The 21,456-nt window shown below is 39.3% G+C and overlaps 1 protein-coding gene across 5 annotated transcripts in view; it reads left to right on the plus strand.

Annotated features, from left to right (window-relative positions):
* SORCS2 (sortilin related VPS10 domain containing receptor 2) overlaps window positions 1-21,456 on the plus strand; it is a 605,494-nt gene that overhangs the window by 216,162 nt on the left and 367,876 nt on the right. For all 5 annotated transcript variants that reach the window (XM_065633605.1, XM_065633601.1, XM_065633603.1 and 2 more), the window contains exon 2: window positions 18,263-18,330. In XM_065633605.1, the coding sequence (XP_065489677.1) occupies window positions 18,299-18,330 (32 nt within the window). In that variant the 5' untranslated portion in view covers window positions 18,263-18,298. The remainder of the gene's footprint in view (window positions 1-18,262; window positions 18,331-21,456) is intronic.

A 21,456-nucleotide genomic window follows, 5' to 3' on the forward strand; every position in this document is an offset into this window, starting at 1 on the left:
TTGAGTTGCCATCCCTGGAGGCATTTAAAAGACGTGTGGACGTGGTGCCGAGGGACATGGTTTAGTGGCGGACTTGGCAGTGTCAGGTTTACAGTTGGACTTGATGATCTTCGAGGTCTTTTCCAACTTAAATAATTCTGTGATTCTAAATGTTTTTTTGAGGGGTCTAGGTTAAGCTCTAGTTAATGTCGCTATAAAGTTTCTGTTGCCATACTGTGATAATGAGAAAGAATTTGAGAATGGCAAAGGTAAAAGGAGCAGAAACCTAGCAACGTACTCATTACTTGGCCCACAAATTATGCCACAAAGCTGAGGTAGAGATTGTAAAGTCTGAGTAGAAATGCTGTCTCTGAACTTGCTTTATCTCAGGAAAAATAAGGTATTTTTATTGTCATCTTATCATTGTGAGAAGAGCCAACTGCAATAGCAGCAGTAGAGTTGATAGGCTATAAATTATTCAAATGTTTTTATGAAGCCATTATGGAAAGGAGAGAAAAACTTTGTTTTCTTTACAAAGTGGTGAAAGTGGTTATAGTAATAAAATATACTTGGTTTCCTCTAAAGTTTTGGACTTTAAAAAGATTTCTTGGTCAAATTTCATCTTAAAATGTGACATTCACATGAGATATTAAGGCGCATGAGATTAATTTAAAAGCAGTTCATATGACATAGAGTAGCAGAATAATTGAGGTCGGAAGGGACATCTGGAGGTCATCTGGTCCAGCTTCCTGCTCCAAACAGGGCTTATGTCAAAAGTGAGATTAAGTTGTTAAGGGCCTGGTCCAGGCATGTTTTGAGATCTCCAAGGACAGAAATTCCTCAGCCTTGCTGGGCGACCTGTCCTGGTACTTAACTACTCTCATGGTGAAAATATTTTTCCTTTCATATCCCACTGGAATTTACCCTCCAGCTTGTGGTTTTTCTTTGCTTATTCTCAGACTCCAGGAAGAGCCTGTCTCTGTCGTCTCTCTAGGCAGTGGAAGATGCTGCCCTTGGTCTTCTTTTCTCCAATAGACAAATGGAGCTCCCTTAGTTTCCCTTCTCCATCGTGTGGTTCAGCCCTCTAACTGCGACCCTCTGCTGGACTCACTCCAGTTTGTCAATCTTTGTTGCAGCAGGATCCTAAAATGGATACAGTATTCTAGATTTTTTTTCTTTTTTAATGTAGTTGTTGATAGGGACTTGCTGAACAACTACTGGGATGTTAGGGCTCTTAGTTTATATGCCAAACTTGCTATGTGAAGCTGAATGTAACCTAGAAGGATGAGTTAAATAAAACTTTGCAGCTTGTATTCTGGTTCTGAGGAAAAAGGAATAGGAGGGAGACCCAGTTTGAAAGCAGAGAAGAGAGCAGAAAGCGCTCAGTTATAATGGTGATATTAAGTATGAATTCTAAAGCTTCATTTTCCTGGCGAGGTGACAAAGCAGCAAGTTCTGGAGAGATGAGTGCGAGTATGTCTCTTGATTAGAGCCAGCACATTGCAAGCCCTCAAGCTGACGCCAACACTGGAGCCACATTAGTACTGAGCGTGATGTAATGCAGTGAAAACTCTTCTTTTTTAACCATTTCCCATTCTGCAATTAGGAATGTAACCCATTGTGTTATGAGAAGAAAATTTATTTTTCCCGGTAGGCTTTTTAGTGTTGGGTAAATATGACAGTTGGAACACATGGTGTTTCCTTAAAAGCTGTGAATTCAAATGTTAGTGTAGATATTAAAGGCTTACTGTAGGAAAAAGGATCTTAGGTGTTTACAGTCCGAGGCAGGTCTGTCAGCTACAAAAGTTGGAGCATGTTTTCCACCACCTAGAGTAGTCTGTTTGGGTCAAAATTCTTCCTCTGGGAAGCAGTGAAGACTCAATTCACAATTTTGTGGAAACTCGTTACCTTAGTTTCTAGACTTCCAAATCCACTGCTAGTCAGTATTTCTGTATTTTTCAATCCCTGATATGGACACTGACGTGAATTTTGCTGTTAAGTTTGTAGGTGACATGAAAACTGCTAAAATAATGAAGGTGGTTGCAAGGACAATCTGAAATGGGTGATTAGATGACAAAGTTCCAGCAAAATTCATTTTAATACAGCCAGATGAAGAGCAGTACATCAGGAAATAAATTTTTAAAAAAATATGTATATATGATTCTCAGGGTAGAAGGTTGCTTTGGGAAGTAGCAGCCCAGAAGTCAGTGTGAAGTTATTGGGGGTAAGTTGCTCAACATGTACTTAAACTGAATTTATATCACCAAGAGGGCTCACGAGGTTTGTTCTTGATGCTGAAATTCCTATCTGTATTTGTGAACTAAACTTGGAAGTTTGTTCTCTCTTTTTTTTTTTTTTTTTTTTTCCTTTCCCTCCCGCCTTGTTTCTGGCTGCAGACTTTTTCTTGACAAATTTGCTCTTTCTTCTGCAGAAAATAAGTTGGATTCTACTGGCAATTAGCCCAGGGAAGCAGAGACTAGTTAGAATAATTCTTGCTGGAGGTGTAGGTGTAGATTTACAAAGCCTAAGGCTAAACAAGAGGAGACAGATTAGAAACAGCTCTTTGGAGTCTGAGACATGAATAATGTCTGGTCTTGAAAAGTTCTTGGATTCTTGGGGAGAACCTGATGGCGTGGATGAAAAGATGCTGATTATTTTTGTATGTATCTGCATTCATTGAATCCCCTCTCTGCATTCTCTAATTTTATTAGGTGTGCTTGCCAAGTGATCTTTTCCTTTTGGGAAAAGAAGAACGAAATGTTTAACCTAGCTCTCTGATAGCAGCACTATGCTGGCTTATCCCAGAATTGCTGTTTGTGGAAACCTGTGATGAGGCTCCTGTCAGCTGGTTGTGGGCTGCCTGTAAAGGGAATATCGAGTACAAGATGGGAAATTAACTTACCTCTGCCCCTGGAAGCTGCTGTGCAGAGCTGGTGCCCTCACCTCAGAAGTGTCCTCACTTCTAGAGGACATACTTGGAAGACAGAGGGTGAAGGGTGGAGGGGGGGGACTCACAAAAAATGACCCAGGTGCTGGAAAATAAGCTTTATGAGGTGAGTTGTAGGGAGGCCAGTCATTAATCTTATAAAAGAGAAAAGGTCAAGAGGTAATGTGATTGCTGTGTAGAAGTACTTAGATATGGTGAATATATTTGTCAGCAGGGGCCTTTTAATCTCCTGTACAAGGAGATGACAAGATCCCATAGCTAAAGATTGAAGGTAGACAAGTTTAATCCAGAAGTAAGTCATTATTACCTGGCTGTCCACATAAATAAATACTGGGACTCTTTACTAGAGGAAGATGTAGGAGCTGTATGTTTTTTGAAATGCAGGTAGCTGTTGAGTGATGTGCTTTAAGCATGTTCCTGAGTTATATGTATTTGGGTCTGGAAGGGAAGGAGGAGAGGAAGCTGGACAGGAGGACCAGCTGATCCCCTCTAGCTTTGGACTCTGCATCTGAGGTGCCTTCAGTTTATTCCTTTCATTCAAGGGCCATTTGAGTGGTGCTGTTTGAGTGTTCATAATGGCCGCAGATCTCAATCAAGATGATAATTGTCTGACACCTCAGAGCTTCGATCTGCAAGAGGTCAGGAGAAGATCCCTTTTCCTCCTGGACACGTGCTGGGCTGCAGTTGACGTCCTACCTGCCCACCTGAACCCCCCGACAAGCATATAGTCCTTCAGGGAGCTGTTGAGAGCCGCAGCCTGGGATGGGACAGTGCCTGAGATAATGGATGCAAAGAACCTAGATCTTTGGCTTACCACCTCTTTATAAAGAAAGGCTTTTTAAGAAATAGAATTGTGTTTTTCGCTTTATGAGGGCTGTTTCTGCTGTCCAGAATTGTTGCTGCTTCATTGCACCATTGAGGGACCATCTTCTCCTTACCACTGTGTCACAGGGAAGCATAATTACTGTGGGAATTTTGTCCCCATTCCCTCTTCCTAATATAAGAGCAAAATATCAAATTAGTCATTTGGAATAAATCAGAACTTCATGTCTGTTTATGACACATAGACCTCCAGGAACAATCATAGGATCTTACACAAAATACAAGTACTGTTAGGGTAAGTTAGGCTGCAAATACATTTTAGAAGCAAGAACCTACCTACATTTTCGTGAATCTAAAAGCTAGACTACAAAACGCCCTACCAGCTATCTGAGATGCCGATGTATAGAAATCCTTCGTTTCGCAATCATTAACTTCACCGGGAAGCAAAACCATGTTTTGTTTGTTTGTTTTTCCCCCCAGTTTTCTTCAGTTTCTTTTAGTTCAGGAAAGAAATACCTTGTCTGTGACCCTAGTAAATATTTATCTTGTAGCCTTTATCCACTTGGGTTCACTATGAATTTAGGCAGAAAACATTTAGCTTTTGTGATCATTCTAGGACTCTATGATTTTGTGATCATTATCTGCCATTACCTGCTGTGAGGACTGCTATATTTTACTGTATTGAACATTACTGAAATTGTGGTTGTAGTTGCAATTTCTTAAAGAAATATCAATTTCCATGGATTTGCAGCTCGATTCTAAGCGTTCTGGCTAAGAAGTATTTAGCTATAGGCTGTTATTTAATTTTTAATTTCTGTCCTTTTCCTTTGGTATTGAAAATAAAATTTTAAACAGCATCATCTTCTGAAAGTATAAAATAAACAGATTGTCTTGGAGGCTTACTGATTTCCTCCCCCTCCCTTTTTTTCACTCTTGCCCATCCCCTTACCCCTCTTGTAGCTGAAGTGGGATGGACCCTTTTCTCTCGTCTGTCAGTGTGAAATAACCACATGAGTCACTGCAAAGCCGAATGGTAATTAATAATTAAAGACAGATCCAGAGGAATGTATCTATAATGCATTGATTTGTGGAGGAGGAGTATGTTAGTTGGTTTGTGTTTTTTTTTTTTTAAAGAAAAGAAAGACTCAGCAGCTAGTCTTGATTTTTAGACACAAATCCATTTTACAAACTTTGGACTAAATTTGTTATTAATCATAATGCCACTCCTGGGTATGTTGAGTTTGGTATTCAGTCTGCAGATCTCTCAGTCCTTGTGCATATTGGCTGCTCATGCACAGCCATAGCCTGTTAATATTCTTCGCTCTCAGAAAATTAAAAAAAAAAAAAAAGAAAAAGACAACCCTAGTACCGGGATACTAAAACCAAAACAAAGACTTGCCTAAGCTGTGATCAGAGACCCTGCACATTTCCCTAAGCTATTTCTCTTAAGGCTCTGAGGAGTAAATATTTCTTAGGGACTGATGCTTCTCCACATAGATTAACCCCCTGAGAAAATGGATGCTGCTTGAGTTGGATTGGAACCAAAGAACTGACCTGATGTGTTTGAGCACCTGTGTTCCCCCTCCTGGCTGATGCATTTCTCTGGTAGCACATTTAATGCCTTTTTATTTTATTCATGGGGAATTCAGATTATTTCCAGGTCTCTGGTGATTCTTGTTTATGCACTGCAGTCTGTGTCCTTTACATCCATGCTCTGGACCTTTCTTTTATTCAAAAATTATTTGATTATCTCCCTGTTAATTAGCACAACTGATTAAGAGCAGTATGTGTTTTGTCTCCTCCCTGCAAAAAGCACTTTAGGCTGCTTGTGTTGTGACTTGGGCAAGGGAGAGGGAAGCCACAAAAAATGATTACATTAGGTAAAACGCTGCCTATTTGTTGTCACAGACATTAAGCTTTCCCCTTTTCTGGCCCAGGGAATATGGAGGGAAGTTGATTTCTTTCCCTGCTGATAGGGAATCAATGCCCTTGAAATTGCACAGGTTTCTGTGGGTAGAGCTCGGAGCTGGGCAGTTTGTGAATAAAGGCAGTAAATCTGTAGACTGAGTTCTAGTCATTACTGATGTTCTTTCATTAACGTCTCCCAGCACTGAACTTTAACACTTATAATTTCTTCTTTCATATAGTAGTAATAACAATGCTGTATTAATTAACTGATACTGTAATGTGCTATGCTTGCTGGCTTTAAGTCTCTGAAAGAAAGCTTGAGGTATTTTGATGAGATTTTTTTCTTACATTTGTCACAAGAGTTTTTGTTGGGATACTATCCACACGTTTGACTGTTGAAAGTCAAATTTTAGCTAAAATAAACTTTTGTTTGGTTATTTTTGACACTGCTCTCCCTGAAGAATTGTCACCATTCTCCCACTGGGAAAAAGCTTGTTCATTGAAGAATTGGCAGGGAAGAACCTTGATCAGTTTTTGACATGCTTCTTTCTTTAGGAGATGGATGAGTAATCTTGAATGGATGTTTTATTCATTTCATCATGTCTCTAAAATAAACTGTGGCTTGGGCTGGACTGAAAGCATCTTTTGCCTTCTACTTGCTCTTGAAAAATATGGGCCTACTGCCCTATGTAAGAAGATAATGGGATTGGTTGGGGTTGGAATATTCTTTCTGTGCTGTTTCAAGGTAGGGAAATTGAAGGAGTTGAATGTTGTGTTAGATGCAGGGGTGGTATATTTTTTCTGTGGCCTTTAATCTGGAAATTTATTGCAAAAATATATGCATATATATATTTTAAAAACAAATATTAATAGGTTATAATGGAGTGACATAATAGATCTGATGTTATTTACAGTAGTCTACCTCTGCTCACTTTCTCTTCTGCATTACAAGTGAACTTTTACTTCAATTAAGAAATACATATTTAGAGAGATCTTCAGGTATGTAAGTTCCCATTACTGGGTTAAAAAAGCTTACATCATTAAGTATAACCATACTTGTTCTCATTCAGTAGTCTCATCCATTATAACTTGACATTTGAAGCCATAAATTTGTAAAGCTATTTGCATTTTGTGGAAAATGTAGGTTGGTTGTTTTTCCTTTGCACAGAACGTATGAGACTTTTGCAAGTACTGGTTTTATCAAGATCCTTCCTTTCATGAAAGAAATTTCAAGATCTGATTGACTTTTAATATGTTTAGAATTGGCTTAATACAAATTTCCATTGGTTTAAATAGGCTTTGGATCAAACTCAAACCAAATGCATGGGTATGGAAGGGCGAGGAGGGAGGAAGGAAACCATCCATTTGCTAACAACATTGAGCTGAAATATTGCCATTGTGTCTGGGCTGTATCCTCTGCACTCTGGTTATTGGTGCCTTTCTGTCATGGCATCAGTTAAGACTCAAACTCCAAACTCAAGAAAAACAATCTGCAAGAATTAAAAGGTTCAGATTATTTTTCTTTTTTGGGGGGAGTGGTGGGGGATAAGGTTAATTCCATAAGAAAGACTGCTGTCTTGTAAACAGAGGAGGCTATGCTGTGAGTTTCAGAAATAGAATGTAAATAGAGATAGGCATTTACAATACAAATATAGAACAATCTGATTAGAAAAAAGGTTGGAAAATAAATAGCAGTTCCAGAGAGATGCTCGATATAATGAAGGACAACAGTAAATGTCATGTACACTGTACAGAAGTTTAAACTGTTTAACACTTTTAAGTTCTGTAATAAAGTACCTTGATATGAAACACATCATAGTTACATGTGCCATTTTGCAGAAACAAAATTTGTTTGTAGTAGTTACAAAAACTAGTCTGCTGTACCTTCAGAGATGACGTATAGTTGCATAAGTTTCTTTTATCTTGCCTCATATTTCTGGGTTTTTTTCTGTCATGGAGAGGCAAGTGGGGGGAAAAATGAATTTTTGGCATACAGAAAATATATACTTTTGGGGCAGAGTTTATTACCTGTCAGATCAGAGATCTGTGATATAGAAGCACATAACTGTATCTCTGCAAAGTGGTGATGCATTGCTGTAAGTCCTGAGTACCATGTGGTGCTAAGTGGTCTTGAACAGATGAAAGACTTGGGCCTGGAGCATCAGGTATTGGAAAAGATCCTTAAAGTTAGTGGCACACTATTTATATTTTGTCTGCTGATTCTGCTTCTGTTTGTCTTCCTTTTCTGTGTTGTATTTATATGTTGTTTTCTGGACTTTTTCTGCAACTCATTTAAGCATGAATTCATCCAGTCTTTCTGAGAGGCTCAAGCTGGAAGTGCAGGTCCTCTACATCATAAATCAGTAGAAGTAGTTCTTCCAAAGGACTAATCAGATCTAAATAGGCAAAACTGATCTCCAGAGGTATCTGTCCCTAGGGGCTGGTACATCCTAAAGTTAAATGGGATGAATCAGAGTGATACATCTTATTCTCCATTTTCCGACTGTAAAATACACAGTACTACTACCTTATGTTAAGGGGATGCGAGAAGCCTGAAATTAGTGCATTTCTACAGAAAAGTGCAATGAGAAAGTGCAAGTGTTAGAGAGAAATGCTCAGAAGTGTTCTAGGCATGAATTTAAAATATTTTTCTTCTAAGTCTTGTGCTGCTTAACCGTTGTGCCTATCATATCTACGAAGACAAAAAAGAATAGTTCTAGCATGAAGAAAGAAGTTCTTAAGCTATTTCTAAAACAATCTGGGATCACTGGAGGAGAGACCAAGCACGATAAACATCAGTCTCTAAGGGGGACAATTTCATATTAAGAGTTTTTTACTGAGGCTGCTTTTCAGCCCGAGCTATAGCCTCCTAATGCTGACATATAAAAACTGTCTCCAAAGAATCTCTGGAAAGCCTAAGTCTCTGCTGGAGTAAAATAAAGAAATATAGGCCTCATTTATCAGGGCCTACAATCTTTTCCTGCTTGTATCTACTTGATCTGAAGGTCATTTAAAATGTATTAGAGGGTTAAGATTGGAATGCGAGGCTAATTTGAAACCTGGCTCTGAGATGATCAATTGTGTTAATATTCTTCATACTTGTTAAACTAAAGTGTAGTGTCTGTGTGACAGGACAGCATTAGTTAAGGATCCAAAATGATACGGCGTTGCCTGGCAAAATAGCTGTTTCTTTCCACAGATAATGCTGTATAATTCCACTTAGCTTTGATGGCCCCATGGCTCTAAAAGTAATGAACACCTAGGGCAGAGCTGGGTGAGGAAACACAAAAAGCTGGCGAAAACTCAGTGCTCGCAGATTGGAAACCTCCTTGTTTGGCTTTGGACTGAATGTGGAGAACTCTCCAGCACTCCCCTGGCCCCTTCCAATGTTTTCTCTGACATATTTGGCCGCTGACCAATTTTCCCAACTGCTCCCAAGCCCTTTCTAATAGTCTCCTAACCCAGTTGGATGTTCCCTCAACTCTTTTACGCCCTTTCCTTTGGCACGGATATGAAGTTCTGCTGCTTCAGGGATAAAGCTGAAGATGAATGTGCTTTCATCCTTCTTCCTTGCAAAGGGAGGTCATTCCCAGTATTTTACAGTAGCTGAATTCTGTTAATGTCATTTGAGGTGTTGCAAATTTATTCTGAATGTGGCCACAGGGGGCAGACAAGCTTGGCCTTGGAGTGGGAATGCTCCCCTTTCAGACCATGCTGGGGTCAGTGTGTTGGTACTTTTGCTGAAATCCGTTATTTTAGCAAAATAAGTAGGGATGAAACAATTAAAATGTAAAGAGACCAACTTCCACCCAGTAAAAGGTCGGCAAGGGGGTGGCATTGGGCCTAGTCTGTCGCTGTGCAAAGCTGCAGAGCAAATGGTCTTTGGAGAGGCACCAGCACCCACCCCGCTGGGGAAATAGAGGACTTTTTTGAGACAGCACTTCAGTAACATGCCCAGATCTGTTTTGTGTTATTCCTGATTTACTAGGCAACCCCAGACATTTTTTTTTGCTCCCCTCTCGCTCTGTGTCATTGTCCTGGCCTGATTTTGTCTTTGGAGTAAGGGGTGTTGAAGTACCTCAAGCATGTGAATGCTGTTCAATGCAACACGCATGCTCCACATCACAGAAGGTGCAAGACAAGTTTCACAGTCACCTCTGCTATGTCTTTAGTCTTTTGACTAAAATATTAATCATCACCACTCTGTCACTATAATATAACTGCCTTAGTCTTTAGTGTGTTCGTCCTGGCAATACCAGTTTCAGGCAGAGTATGAAGTTATCCCTTTCTGTAGATCATGTGGGCATGTTTATATTTCTCATTTATAAAGAAAAAACTCAGGTACCTACAGTATTCAGGAAATATAAAGTACAGTCCTTATTCATTATAAGAACAATATTAAACATTGTGACTCTTTGGCTCATCTTGATGCAGTGTCAAAGTCTTTGCTCCCATATACAGTGTTATAAAACCTGTTTATGATAGGCAGTTAGGTCTTATTTGAACACCATAAGCGATTCTCAGAGATAATTAAATGTAATTTTGACGTCAGTGTAGGTTGATGCAACCTCTGATAAATACGATGTTATCTGGCAAAATGATATTTAATCCTGTGGTTCTGGTGAAGACAGAGCAGCTGTGAGGGAGAGTAACTGGTATGAACATATCTGCCAACAGCCCTGCGTCAAATGAACAGTCTTCCCAGCTTGTGGTATCCTCTACAGATGTTTCCATATGACTTGCATAATAATTTATTTTTTGAAATGAAGGGTGTAATTATTTTTATATGGTAATGTTTTAAAACAAACAAAAAAAAGCTCTCGCTTTGAAAAAGGATTTAGTGATGCAGATTGGAAGCTCACTTTCAATTTTTATATTTTACTATTGGGCCATAACAATGCATGACAGACTGGGAATATTTCACAAACAGCGCTTAAAATTTGATCTGTCTTTTCTGGTAGCAAATAGTTATATAACATTGATGAGCAAGGTGAACTGCCTGTCTGTAATATTGCATTCCTGAAAAGAGTAGTAGTTTACACCGGAAGAGAGTAAAGATGTTTTACGTATGTCTTCTCTGCATGTCAGCTCTGCTGCCTCTTGAATTTTCATAGGAATGGAAAAGAATATCCAGACAATGGGTTTGCTTCTGAAGGAAGGATTGTTAATTCAATTTAGAATATGTTACTAGTAAAACTAGTCTATATTTCAAAAAAACCCTTATAATTAGGAGTCAAGCCAGATTGGGGAAAAAAAAATAACCCTTGCTTCATGCTTTAGAAATGTATTTTCTTGGCATGTTTGTGGATGTGGTTTTAAGGGCTTATCAAATGCTATGTTAAATATTTAAAGCTAAAAAATTCTGTGGCTGTGTAGAAAAAGGTAGTGTTGGATAACTGGAGGTTTTTGTGTCAAAGGTGACATTGATTCAGGCTCTTAGAAAAAGAACAGAAAGTTTAATTGAACAAGTAGTTAAAATTTTACACACTTTTTCCTAAGCTGCAGATATAATCTAGAATTTTGGGTCTTGTAATTCTGTGGCTTTAAAGTTGAGTTCCCGTTTGCTTGAGTGAGTTCTGCATCTGCAGGATGCCCAGAAATCTAAGAGCTGCATCTAACGATTATAGAAATGAGCAGCAACATGAATATGTTAGAGTACCAGCAGTCCAGATTGGTTGACCAGTTTTACATATGCTTTGGTTTTTGAGGTCTGACCATTAATTATTACAAACACAACAGTCTCTGTCATTGAGCTGATGGGTCAGGCAGTACGACCTGGAAGCCTGTGCTTATCCAAGCAGCCAGCTGCTAAAACCTGAAGTAACAGCCCAACTGCCTGAGATGCTAAATGCTGAAAGCTGGAAAACAGATTTGGGAAGCCTCTTTATTGTTATGTTTCCCCCATAATTTTCTTTGGAGCTGGCGTTGAAAATTGACATCAGGTGTTCATGATGTGAAGACTTCCCTCTTTCTGAACTCGGACGGTAGGTTCCTGAAGGCAGTAGGTTATCTTTTTGTTCTCTGTTTGTGCAGTGCTAACAGAATATAATCCTGTTCTGTGCTAGATAGTGGATTAAATATATTAGATATCTTAAAGTTACTCTTCTGTATAAATGTTTGCAGGGTCAATGTGTAAAGTGCTATCTTTAACATGGTTTTGAATCTGGAAGCAATCACAGCCACCACTTTCAAGATTCAGCTCCTACAGATAGAAATACTTCTTGTGGAATAGGAATTCAGCCATTGTGTCTTGCTGTGAATTATGAATAAATTCACTGTATGGAATTATTACTAATGCTTAAGACAAGTGCACTGGTCCAGTCAGTGACTTCATACACAGTAAGTTCTCATTTTTCCCAATACAATTTAGTTGGGAGAACTATAAATCTAATTCTTTGTCTTTTATGTTAAGTCATGGGTTGCTTTTATGAACTGTATTACCAGAGAGGAGTAGAAGCTTATACAGTGAATTCTTAATAGCTTTAGTAATGGTCTAAACGTCTCCTTTTTCACCTTTCATCATAATGCTGCAACAGAGTATATCTAAACACTCTTCCATTTACAGTTCTCCCAGCATTATCAAATTATTATGAAGTTGGTAATAGTATTATGGCAGTTGGTCCATATAATAGACTTGTGGCAATATAACTTCAAATGAATAATCCCTTGGTTTTTGCTGTTCTTGTAAGACCTTAGCATGATGATTGAAGAGCCTGCTGCTGCAAAAGTGAGCCAAAAAATGGCTTGAGGGATTGGAGAAGTAGGTGGTTGTCTATAATTTGTTAGGGAGTTTTTTTGATTATTAGTTGTCAAGAAAGTTTTGGAAGTACAGGAGGCGGTGGTGATGAATTAATAGGCTGTGCCTAGAACAACTTTATCTCTCTGAAATAGTTACAGGTTACAGTGAAATAGTTCAATAGCTGAAAAGGTGAGTTAAGCTGTGCTCTTGAACAAAACAGCTGCTTATGTTCCAGTCATATAGAGTATTAAGCGCCTGTGTTGAAGTGACTCTCAGGAGCACTACTCTTGATTTTAGTGGGTTCATTCACATGAATTAAATTAAGCAGATGCAAAGAAGTTTGCAGGATCTCGAGTCTGAGCGGTATGTTTTCCTGGTAGCTCTGGTGGCCCAGAAGTATTTACAGCATGGTCTCACCTGCTAATAAACTTGGGAAAACACACAAACTTGCAATCATATTTGCAGTTATGCATTTGAAAATATGAGTCTTTCACTCATCCGAATAGATACCAAAAAAAATTACTTCAAAACAAAAATGGCAGGGGTCAAATAAAGCCTGATCCTTAAGAATCTCCATGTAGATAGAGAGATCTCTGTTAAGAATGGATCATGAAAGAAAACAACATAGAGGGAGCATGGAAAAAAAAAAAATAAATTTTTTTCCATAAGTCAGTGTTTATCAAAAAGAGAAGAATCTTAGCAAGTCCTTCACAGAAAAGGAGAATGAAGATAAAACACAAACACCAGGGAAAGTGATTGATCTGGAATTTATTCCTTTTTCCTTTCTCTCCCCTTTTAGCTGACATGGTGATGAAAAGAGAGGGTTAAAATGGGCTTTAAAGCCAAAACTTTATTAGGAAATGATTAAACACACATTGTATCTCTTAAAGTGAAGTTTTGCTCTTTTTGGTCCAGCCTTGCTGCAAAGCATTTTCAGAAGAGAGCAAAGGAAAAGGAGATGGGAAAAACACAGATCATTCTAACTTTAATTATTCATGGATAATAATATCTGTGGAATTTTCCGTTTGCTTTCCTTGTCTGTCATTCACTGAAAAACCAGTGCACTCCTGCAGACAGGTCTACATCTAGAAAGGATTTTTGATTGGATATGTCTACACCTCAGAGAACAATTTTGAGCTGTAAGTACAAAGACAGTGAGAATCCACCCAGACAGGAACACAGTTGTGGAAGCAGGGGAATGGCATGGGCTTGGGCGAATCAAAATTCTCTCTGTGCCCCCCGCCCCCCATCTTAAAACACAAACAAACAACTCCCCCCAAAACACAAACGAACAACCAACCCAAACCAAACAACAAAAAACCCCAAACCTGAAATTCACAGTCTACCAGCCTAGACAAATTGTCCAGAATTAGAGTTTTTACTGCCACTGAAAACTTACTTCCAATGCACACTGTGTGCGACTTTTGGAATCCTAAGGGATTTATCTTCCATACCTTGGCTGATGTAGACCAGTACTGGCCAACTCTGGCTTTACGGAGAGATCAGGGGCTTTGGTAAAGCAGCATGTAACAAAGCACTAATTTTGTGACAAAAGCTGATAGCTTTTATTTTCCTTTTTCCCTTTTTTATTTTAAATCTGTATGGTGTGACATGGCTGGCATATGCCTATCGTGTAGTATCAAAATAAAACAAGTTATTGGAAAGAAAAGGGAGAAAATATTGTCTCCTGAATTCTATGCAGGGAGCCTGACAAGGAACTGGGAGTATGAGGCTCTGTTTATTGTAATGTTTCTGAAAGGAGGTGAAATTGCAGTGCTGGGATCAAAGCAAGCTGTAGAAAGGCAATCAGAAAGCTGTGAGGTGCAGCAAGGGCTGCTCTGAAGAGAAGTCTGTCATGCCCAAATACTGAGCAAGGGATCTGTACCAGACTTCTGTGTCTTTGCTTTGGGCCAAAATATGTATGTATTTTTACTTATATTTATTTAAAACCCCCAAACAAGCAAAATTCTTGTCATAGAATCGTTTCAGTTGGAAGATACCCTCAGGATCATCGAGTCCAACCATAACCTAACTCTAGCACTAAACCATGTCCCTAAGAACCTCGTCTAAACATCTTTTAAACACCTGCAGGGATGATGACTCAAACACTTCCATGGCCAGCCTGTTCCAATGCCTGACAACCCTTTCTGTGAAGAATTTTTTCCTAATATCTAATCTAAGCCTCCCCTGGCACAACTTGAGGCCATTTCTTCTTGTCCTATCACTTGCTACTTGGGAGAGGAGACCAACACCCTCCAACCTCCTTTCAGGCAGTTGCAGACAGCGATCAGGCCTCCCCTCAGCCTCCTGCTCTCCAGGCCGAACAGCCCCAGCTCCCTCAGCCGCTCCTCATCACACTTGTGCTCCAGGCCCCTCACCAGCTCCGTTGCCTTCTCTGCTCTCTAGTACCTCAACGTCCTCCTTATGATGAGGGGCCCAAAACTGAACACAGGATTCAAGGCGGGGCCTCATGGGATTGCAGGCAGAATGGACTTGGTAGTCTTATTGGTAACAAACACATTCTGAGGAATCTGGGAAGAAGGAATGCCTAAGGACTCTTGTTTCAGGGCAGTAAAAGCAGAAGGGATACATACCTTAGGTCTATCTGACTAGAAGCACTGTCAAGTGTTCACAGATCCCTCACAAACAATGGTGAATTACTGTTGCCACCTCCACTGATGTACCCTGGGGACTAACTCGAAGAACTGTGACTGAATTTAAGATGTAATGGTTTAAAATGGTTTTACAAGTCTCATAAAACAAGAGATTGGATGGACTAGGAGATTTCTAGGTAACCTTATGAATCAATTTTTAATAAATAATCTGGTAAATCTATTTCTCCTCCATTACCTACATTTATTTTAGCTATAAAATAATAACACAAAAAAACCCCTAAATTTATTTTAGGTGATCATGACTGATGGTAGTATGAGCTGGTTAAGAATCATCCCCTTGCTCATTGCTCAGTCACTGGTGTGCTTCAGGAGTCTCCCCATCTATGGGCCACCCAAGCGCTTTCACTGGGGCAGCCGTGTGTATGAACCATTGGCTTCCTTCCAACCCATAAAGTGCTTGTAATTATGGAGCCCCATTGAAATGAAATCAGTGAAACAGGGCTCTGCTCTTACAAATGACACACAGAATCCAGAGATCCTGAAGACCTTTACATTTTTATGGTGAAATAACTCCTCCTTTGGATCTGCTTATTAATTGGGAAAAAAAACCACTGTTCTGGTTAGCAGGATCACTGTTTAGCCTGAAAGGATACCCACAATCCAGAGGACAATGCTGTAACATCTGTTAAATAGCTGACCTACATTTTTTGGATATTGGGATGAGATCCACTGGCATAGCTGAAATAGTGGTCAGCCCCCTGGCAGCCTCATGCTACTTAGGTTGTGACAAGAATCTGCTAATAGGGTTTAGGAATTCAGAGGTGGCTCATTATGGCCTTGTTTTTCCTAAGTCATTGTCCATACTTTTGAAATACAAAATAAGGTATTTTAATTTTTAAATAAATTTACCAGTCAGGTTGGGAAATACATCTGTTTCTCAAAGCTGTGGCTCGGATTAAGGCACCAATCCTGCAGCATAAATAAGACATTTTACTGCTTATAGCTGCTCCCCAATGCAGTTTGCAATTACCTGGAAACCATTCATTTGAAGTGTGTGAACCAGCAGTAGCTTTCTGATTTGGTGTGAACGTCCCCTAGATGAGCTATAGCCAGCAAGTGGCACAGTGACCCCACCCGTGTTCCTGAAAGTCTTTAACACTGAGGACAGGTGCTGCGGTACAAAAATGGCTTATCTGGAAGGTGCGTTGCTTCCATAGAGGTGAAGTCCAAAGCAGATGAATTGAGGGTAACCCAATAGCACCTTCTGTGTGTGATAATAACTAGTTTCATTCAGGAATGAAACATTGGGCTTACTCTGTGGCAAGGTGGCTCCAACGTACGTTACTGAAAATCATCTGAATTTTAGAAGTTATGATTGTATGATGTACAAGGATGAGAAGAGTTGGTTTACTAAGTTCAGGACCCAGTCTCTGGTTCTGCATGAGTGTAAGGAAACAAAGCGTAATCTTTTATACCTTTTGCTGTTTATTTTTGTGCACCAAATACGCATTCTTGTATCTCTTTAAAAAACCTTCCAGGTCAATTTTCGTGGAGTAAGAGGAATTTCAGTTGTTCAGAAAAGCACGGCCTGAAACATTTCCCTAAATAATTGGAGCCAAGAGATGCTCCCAGTAGTGAAGTTTCTTTCTTTTTCTGCTTAATTGCAAGCACCAGCAGAAAGCTGTAGTTAAGACACTGACAATAGAATAAATAGCTGACCTGATGGAGCGTGCTTGGGCTGTAGCCAGGAATCTCATCAGTAGATACTTTCCCCTTTTGGAAATGGTTCTTTCTCTTGGCTTTGTAAGTCTTGTGGTAACACATTCAAAAGTAAAAGGTGTTTTTTGTTGTGGTTTGGGTTTTTTTGTTTATTTTTTTGTTTGTTTTTTTCCTTGCTTTATTTTAAACCAAGCTTTGATTTTCATAAAATAATAAAATTCCAATGAAGTGGTCTGGTAGATTGTGCCTCTTTTGAGAATAGTAAAGAATAATACTATTTGTAAATTATGGATTGGTTCTGCTTTTACTTATATCAATATACATCCAGGAATACTTGTGAATTTATTAGGCTTAGATAACCCTGAGACTGGTATTATAGGTCAGTTCTGCAGAACGTTGTGTTATTTCCAAAGCACCATGTATGTAACACCCATGGTCTGTAATTCTCTTCTCTCACAAGCTCCAGTGTACAGAGACTGCAGCATAAATGGTCTGAATAATCAAAGTGAATGCCCACAGTTGCTGTTTGCTGGAGATTTCATTTGGTGATCAGGAATAGAGCAAGTGGCAGCTAAATAAGAGCATGCTCCCAACTTTTGGGGGCTGCTGTTGACCCCGCTTTAAAGAAGGTCAACAGTGGTGCAAGGAACCCGAGGTTCCTCCTGTTCTGCCTCTGCGGGGTTGCTATGGGGACCTGGGTATAAGAACCACTAATACGGACTGGCAGCAAGTGAAGGAAATCTGTTTTAAATGATCTCAGTATAAACCATAGTATTCAGCTTGATATACCAGTAATGGACCAGTGCTTTCTGTTGTTTGACTGGTGAATTTGTTGGACGTTGAGTGAATGGAATGTGTTTCTTGCTGACTCGTCTCATAGGCTGAAGATGGTTTGTGGCTAAAATTTGTTTGTGTATTTTGTTGGCTGTTGGTGATGTAGATGAGTAATTTACAGAGCACAGAGCTGGTTCTTGGAGGCAAAAAAAGAAAAGTGATACTTCTGGGAATGAAAAATAGCATGAAAGCTGCATTTCTGATCTTGTAGGAAAGACGAGCTCATTTTCTGCCTGAATTTGGTATCCGGATAATCAAAGTTAATCACCATTGTTTAACACTTGGAATTAAAAAAGAAAAAAAGTGCCTGTAGATGTCTAAGACAGTTGTCTCTTAAATTTAAGCAAGCAACCAGATTGGTTCGTCCTGCCAAGAAAGTAATACAAATGACTTGGGGGCTGTCATGTGGTGGGAGGATTTCTGTGACTGTTCCAACTCCACTGCTCATGTGAGAAGGGCAATCTTTCACAAAGCCACCAGGTTTGCAGAAAACTTTGAGTGCTGAAATCGCTCTTCTCACAGAAAGGAAAAATCCCAGTCTAAAGCAAAGCTGCTATTAAGTAAAAATAAAGTGAAATACAGTTCAGATTTTCAGGAGGCTCACTTTAGTGTTCACCAGAATAATGCTGCCCATGATCTACTTCTGTTTCTTTTATCAGTTTACATATAGAAATATATTTATTCTCGTTTTCATTTTAGGTGATCCTGATCCTTACCAAGTATTATCACACTGACATGGGGAAAGTGCTGGAGAGCTCTTTGTGGAGGTAAGTCCTTTACTTTTTCTATAACCTTCCCTACTACCTTGTCCTCAGAATAGATCTGTCTCTTTTCCCTTTCCTACTGTTGCTGAGGTGAGTTGGTAGTTGACTGATGCTAACAGAGGAAGATTATCCAGATTGTCATCAGCCCTTACTCCTCCTCTTCCTTAAATGTGGTTCCTGTATTTCAATAAGAAAGAATTTGAAATGAGTTTTAACAGTAGAGACAAACAATGATAGAGAGTATAAGGTACATTCCTGATGCCACTTTGCAAGATGCCATTCTTTTGCTTTTCTTAGAAATTTTACATCAAAACTACTTAAAAACTTCGAAATACTTACTGTGTTGGGATATGTCTTTTAGGAGTTCTTATTGCTCTTGAGTTCTGTATTGAGGTTAGTAAATCCTGGTTTGGAAGCAGCTACAATTGGATGAAACATAATACCAGCTAAGGTTATATGTGTGTTTTATGACAATTGGGAATATGTAGTAATCCAAATAAATTTCTAATTTGATTCTCATTTTCTTAACATTCATGAACCAAGATATCGCTATGGTTGTTGCCCGTGTTTGTACAAATTGCACACTTGGGTGTATATCAGCACCAACCCAGGGCTAGGGTAAGCCTATGTTACACTGGTCATACTGGTTATCTTCTCAAGAGCTAATTTTGTTTTGCTGAGTGAGATTTTTTGTGTTCTAGTTTTCTGTGTATCTGTATAAATCTTCCACCACAAATTTTTGCTAGACCTATTATATACACTTCAGAAGTGGAAGTATTTCACTGTTACCGATAAATACAATATTGCTCCAGTGTTTGCTATGCTAGTTTTGCTGGATTATCTGTATCAGTAGAAATAGTCTTGAAATATTCTACTGTCATATCTAAATAGTTGTTACAAATGAGAGGGGACTTATTTGAGGAGACTTACGTGAAATTTTTATGTAACCTATAAGCTTCAGGTCTAGAAACAAATTGGTTATCTAATACCTTGTGGCTTTGGTACCTGTAAACTTCATATTGTCCCAAGAGCTTATATGGGGACTCAACCTTCATCTGTGTGAGCAAGGAGCTTATAGAGACAATCCCAGAAAAGGAATGGGCAAGGGAATAGGGAGTGGGAAAAGTCTGTGACCAGGCCATGCTGCACATCAGCCTTGTTACTTGATTTGAAGGAGGCAGCATTGTTCTAACCTTGTGGGATTTCTCATAGTGACAACGTATCTTTGCAACTCCTTGTTGTCATACCAGTAGCTGAGTAGTGCCGTCTGGCCAGGGATGGTGGTCCTTGCAGCACAAGGATATTTTCAAGTAAAAAAAAAAAAAGTCTAGTCATAAAAAGGGAGTGTTCAGGAAAGAGAGTAAGATCAAATGAAGACTGCTTAGTGTTGGCTCAGGACTGGCCTTTTTAGGGCTACGATGGTTCATTCGTAGTTATCCTTTAAAGTTAGACGATGTGAAATTAATTACACATTTGTTTCTGTTTTAATCTTTGTCCAACATCTTGTGCAGAGAAGACAACCAAATGGCAATTTGGATTCTCCCATAATTGCGTAAGCACACGTTGCTTTCCCGTTGTGTGCCCCTGGCCTATACACCATGTGCAATTTGTTTCAAGTTTTGCTATCCATGCTTCAGTATCATCTATCATAGAAGTCTGTTAAACTTTTTCAGTCAGACTCTTCAAAATAAACTCTGTGCTCTTTCAAAATAAGCATAAACCAGGCTTCAGATGATGTTGCTTTCTTTTGAGAACATAAAAACTTTAAACAAGGTCATTCAGACTTTGCTGCCAGCTGGTGTAAAGCAGAACTGGTGTGAACTGCATTCAAATAAAATTTATGCTAGTGTGCATCATAGGGAAATCAGGCCCTTTCACTTACAAGTAATAGATGTACCAGATGCTTTGGTTGTTTATAAAACTAGGATGGAAAAGCTGAAAGGAAGCAAGTGTTTAAGATTAGCACTTGGGCCAGGGGTGGTAGCTGCTCCACCCCTGGATCTGTTCTGGGCTCAGCTCCTCTTGCTGCCTCTGCCCGCTGAGGTGTGAAATGGGACGTGGGCTGTCAGACTGTGGGAGCTGCAGCGCCTGCATCTGGAAAAGCACAAATGAGAGTTAACGGTGCAAAAATATCAAATAGTGCCCCTTGCTGTTGAGACGGAGCTCATTGTTTGTACTGAATAAAATAAAAGTAAATATTGAATGAAGCTGTCCCTGTTTTCCTCTGTGCAAAATGGTTGGGTGTAAACTGGGGAGGCTCTATGTTTGCCGATGGAACCAGGGTGTTGTACTTGCATTGGCAGCCTGCCCAGAATGCACAATGCATATATTTTTAAATTTTTTTGTTTGATTCTCTTTTCCATTCCTCTCATTTGCATCAGAACAAATATACAGCAATACAGCAAAACAGGTGTGAAAAATATAGTTTGGTGTTTTGAGGTTGGTTGATTGGTTGGTTGGGGGTTTTTTGTTTTGGTTTGGTTTTTTTTAGGAGTGGATGCTGTCTGGTTCTTTCCTGAATCAGTCCAGTGTTTTCAGTGTTTTTCTTCTTCCTGGCTAAATCATACCAGACATTTGATATTCTCTAAATGAAAATAAACTTGTTTTATAACCTGAACAGTCCCCACCAGGTTAATCTCCCATTTTTATCTTGCTAATCAGTAAATATTATCCCAGCTTGGCATTTATCAGTTCTTTTGTTTCTTGCAACTGCATCTTTTCTTTGTCTAAAACATATTTCCTCTCTCTTCTTTTTCTCCCATCCCTCAAAATAATTGTGGTGTGTGGTATTTGGTTTGGTTTGGTTTTTTTTCCTCCTCTTTGCTTAGTGGAACAGAGGATGAGATAGGAAGAGTGACTCAGTAGTCCAGTGAAGCTAATTTGTTCTCAGTGACCTTGGAATTGCAGTAAGACTTACGGGATTGGGAGGGTTAAATTTGAATTACCTTGGAATATTTTCATTGTTGAATAAACAGGGAAAATGGCGCTGGAAAATGAAAGTCTTAACAACTTTTTACTAATAGCAGCCATGCCTGGTTACACTGAAGAGGTGGAGGCATAAATCTCAGTGGAAGCACATGGTTAGAAAACACCAGGGGGTGCTTCTCTAGTCAGCTATTTCTGATACTT

The sequence above is a fragment of the Caloenas nicobarica genome, chromosome 4 (assembly GCF_036013445.1).
Source record: "Caloenas nicobarica isolate bCalNic1 chromosome 4, bCalNic1.hap1, whole genome shotgun sequence".
Taxonomy (NCBI): Eukaryota; Metazoa; Chordata; class Aves; order Columbiformes; family Columbidae; genus Caloenas; species Caloenas nicobarica.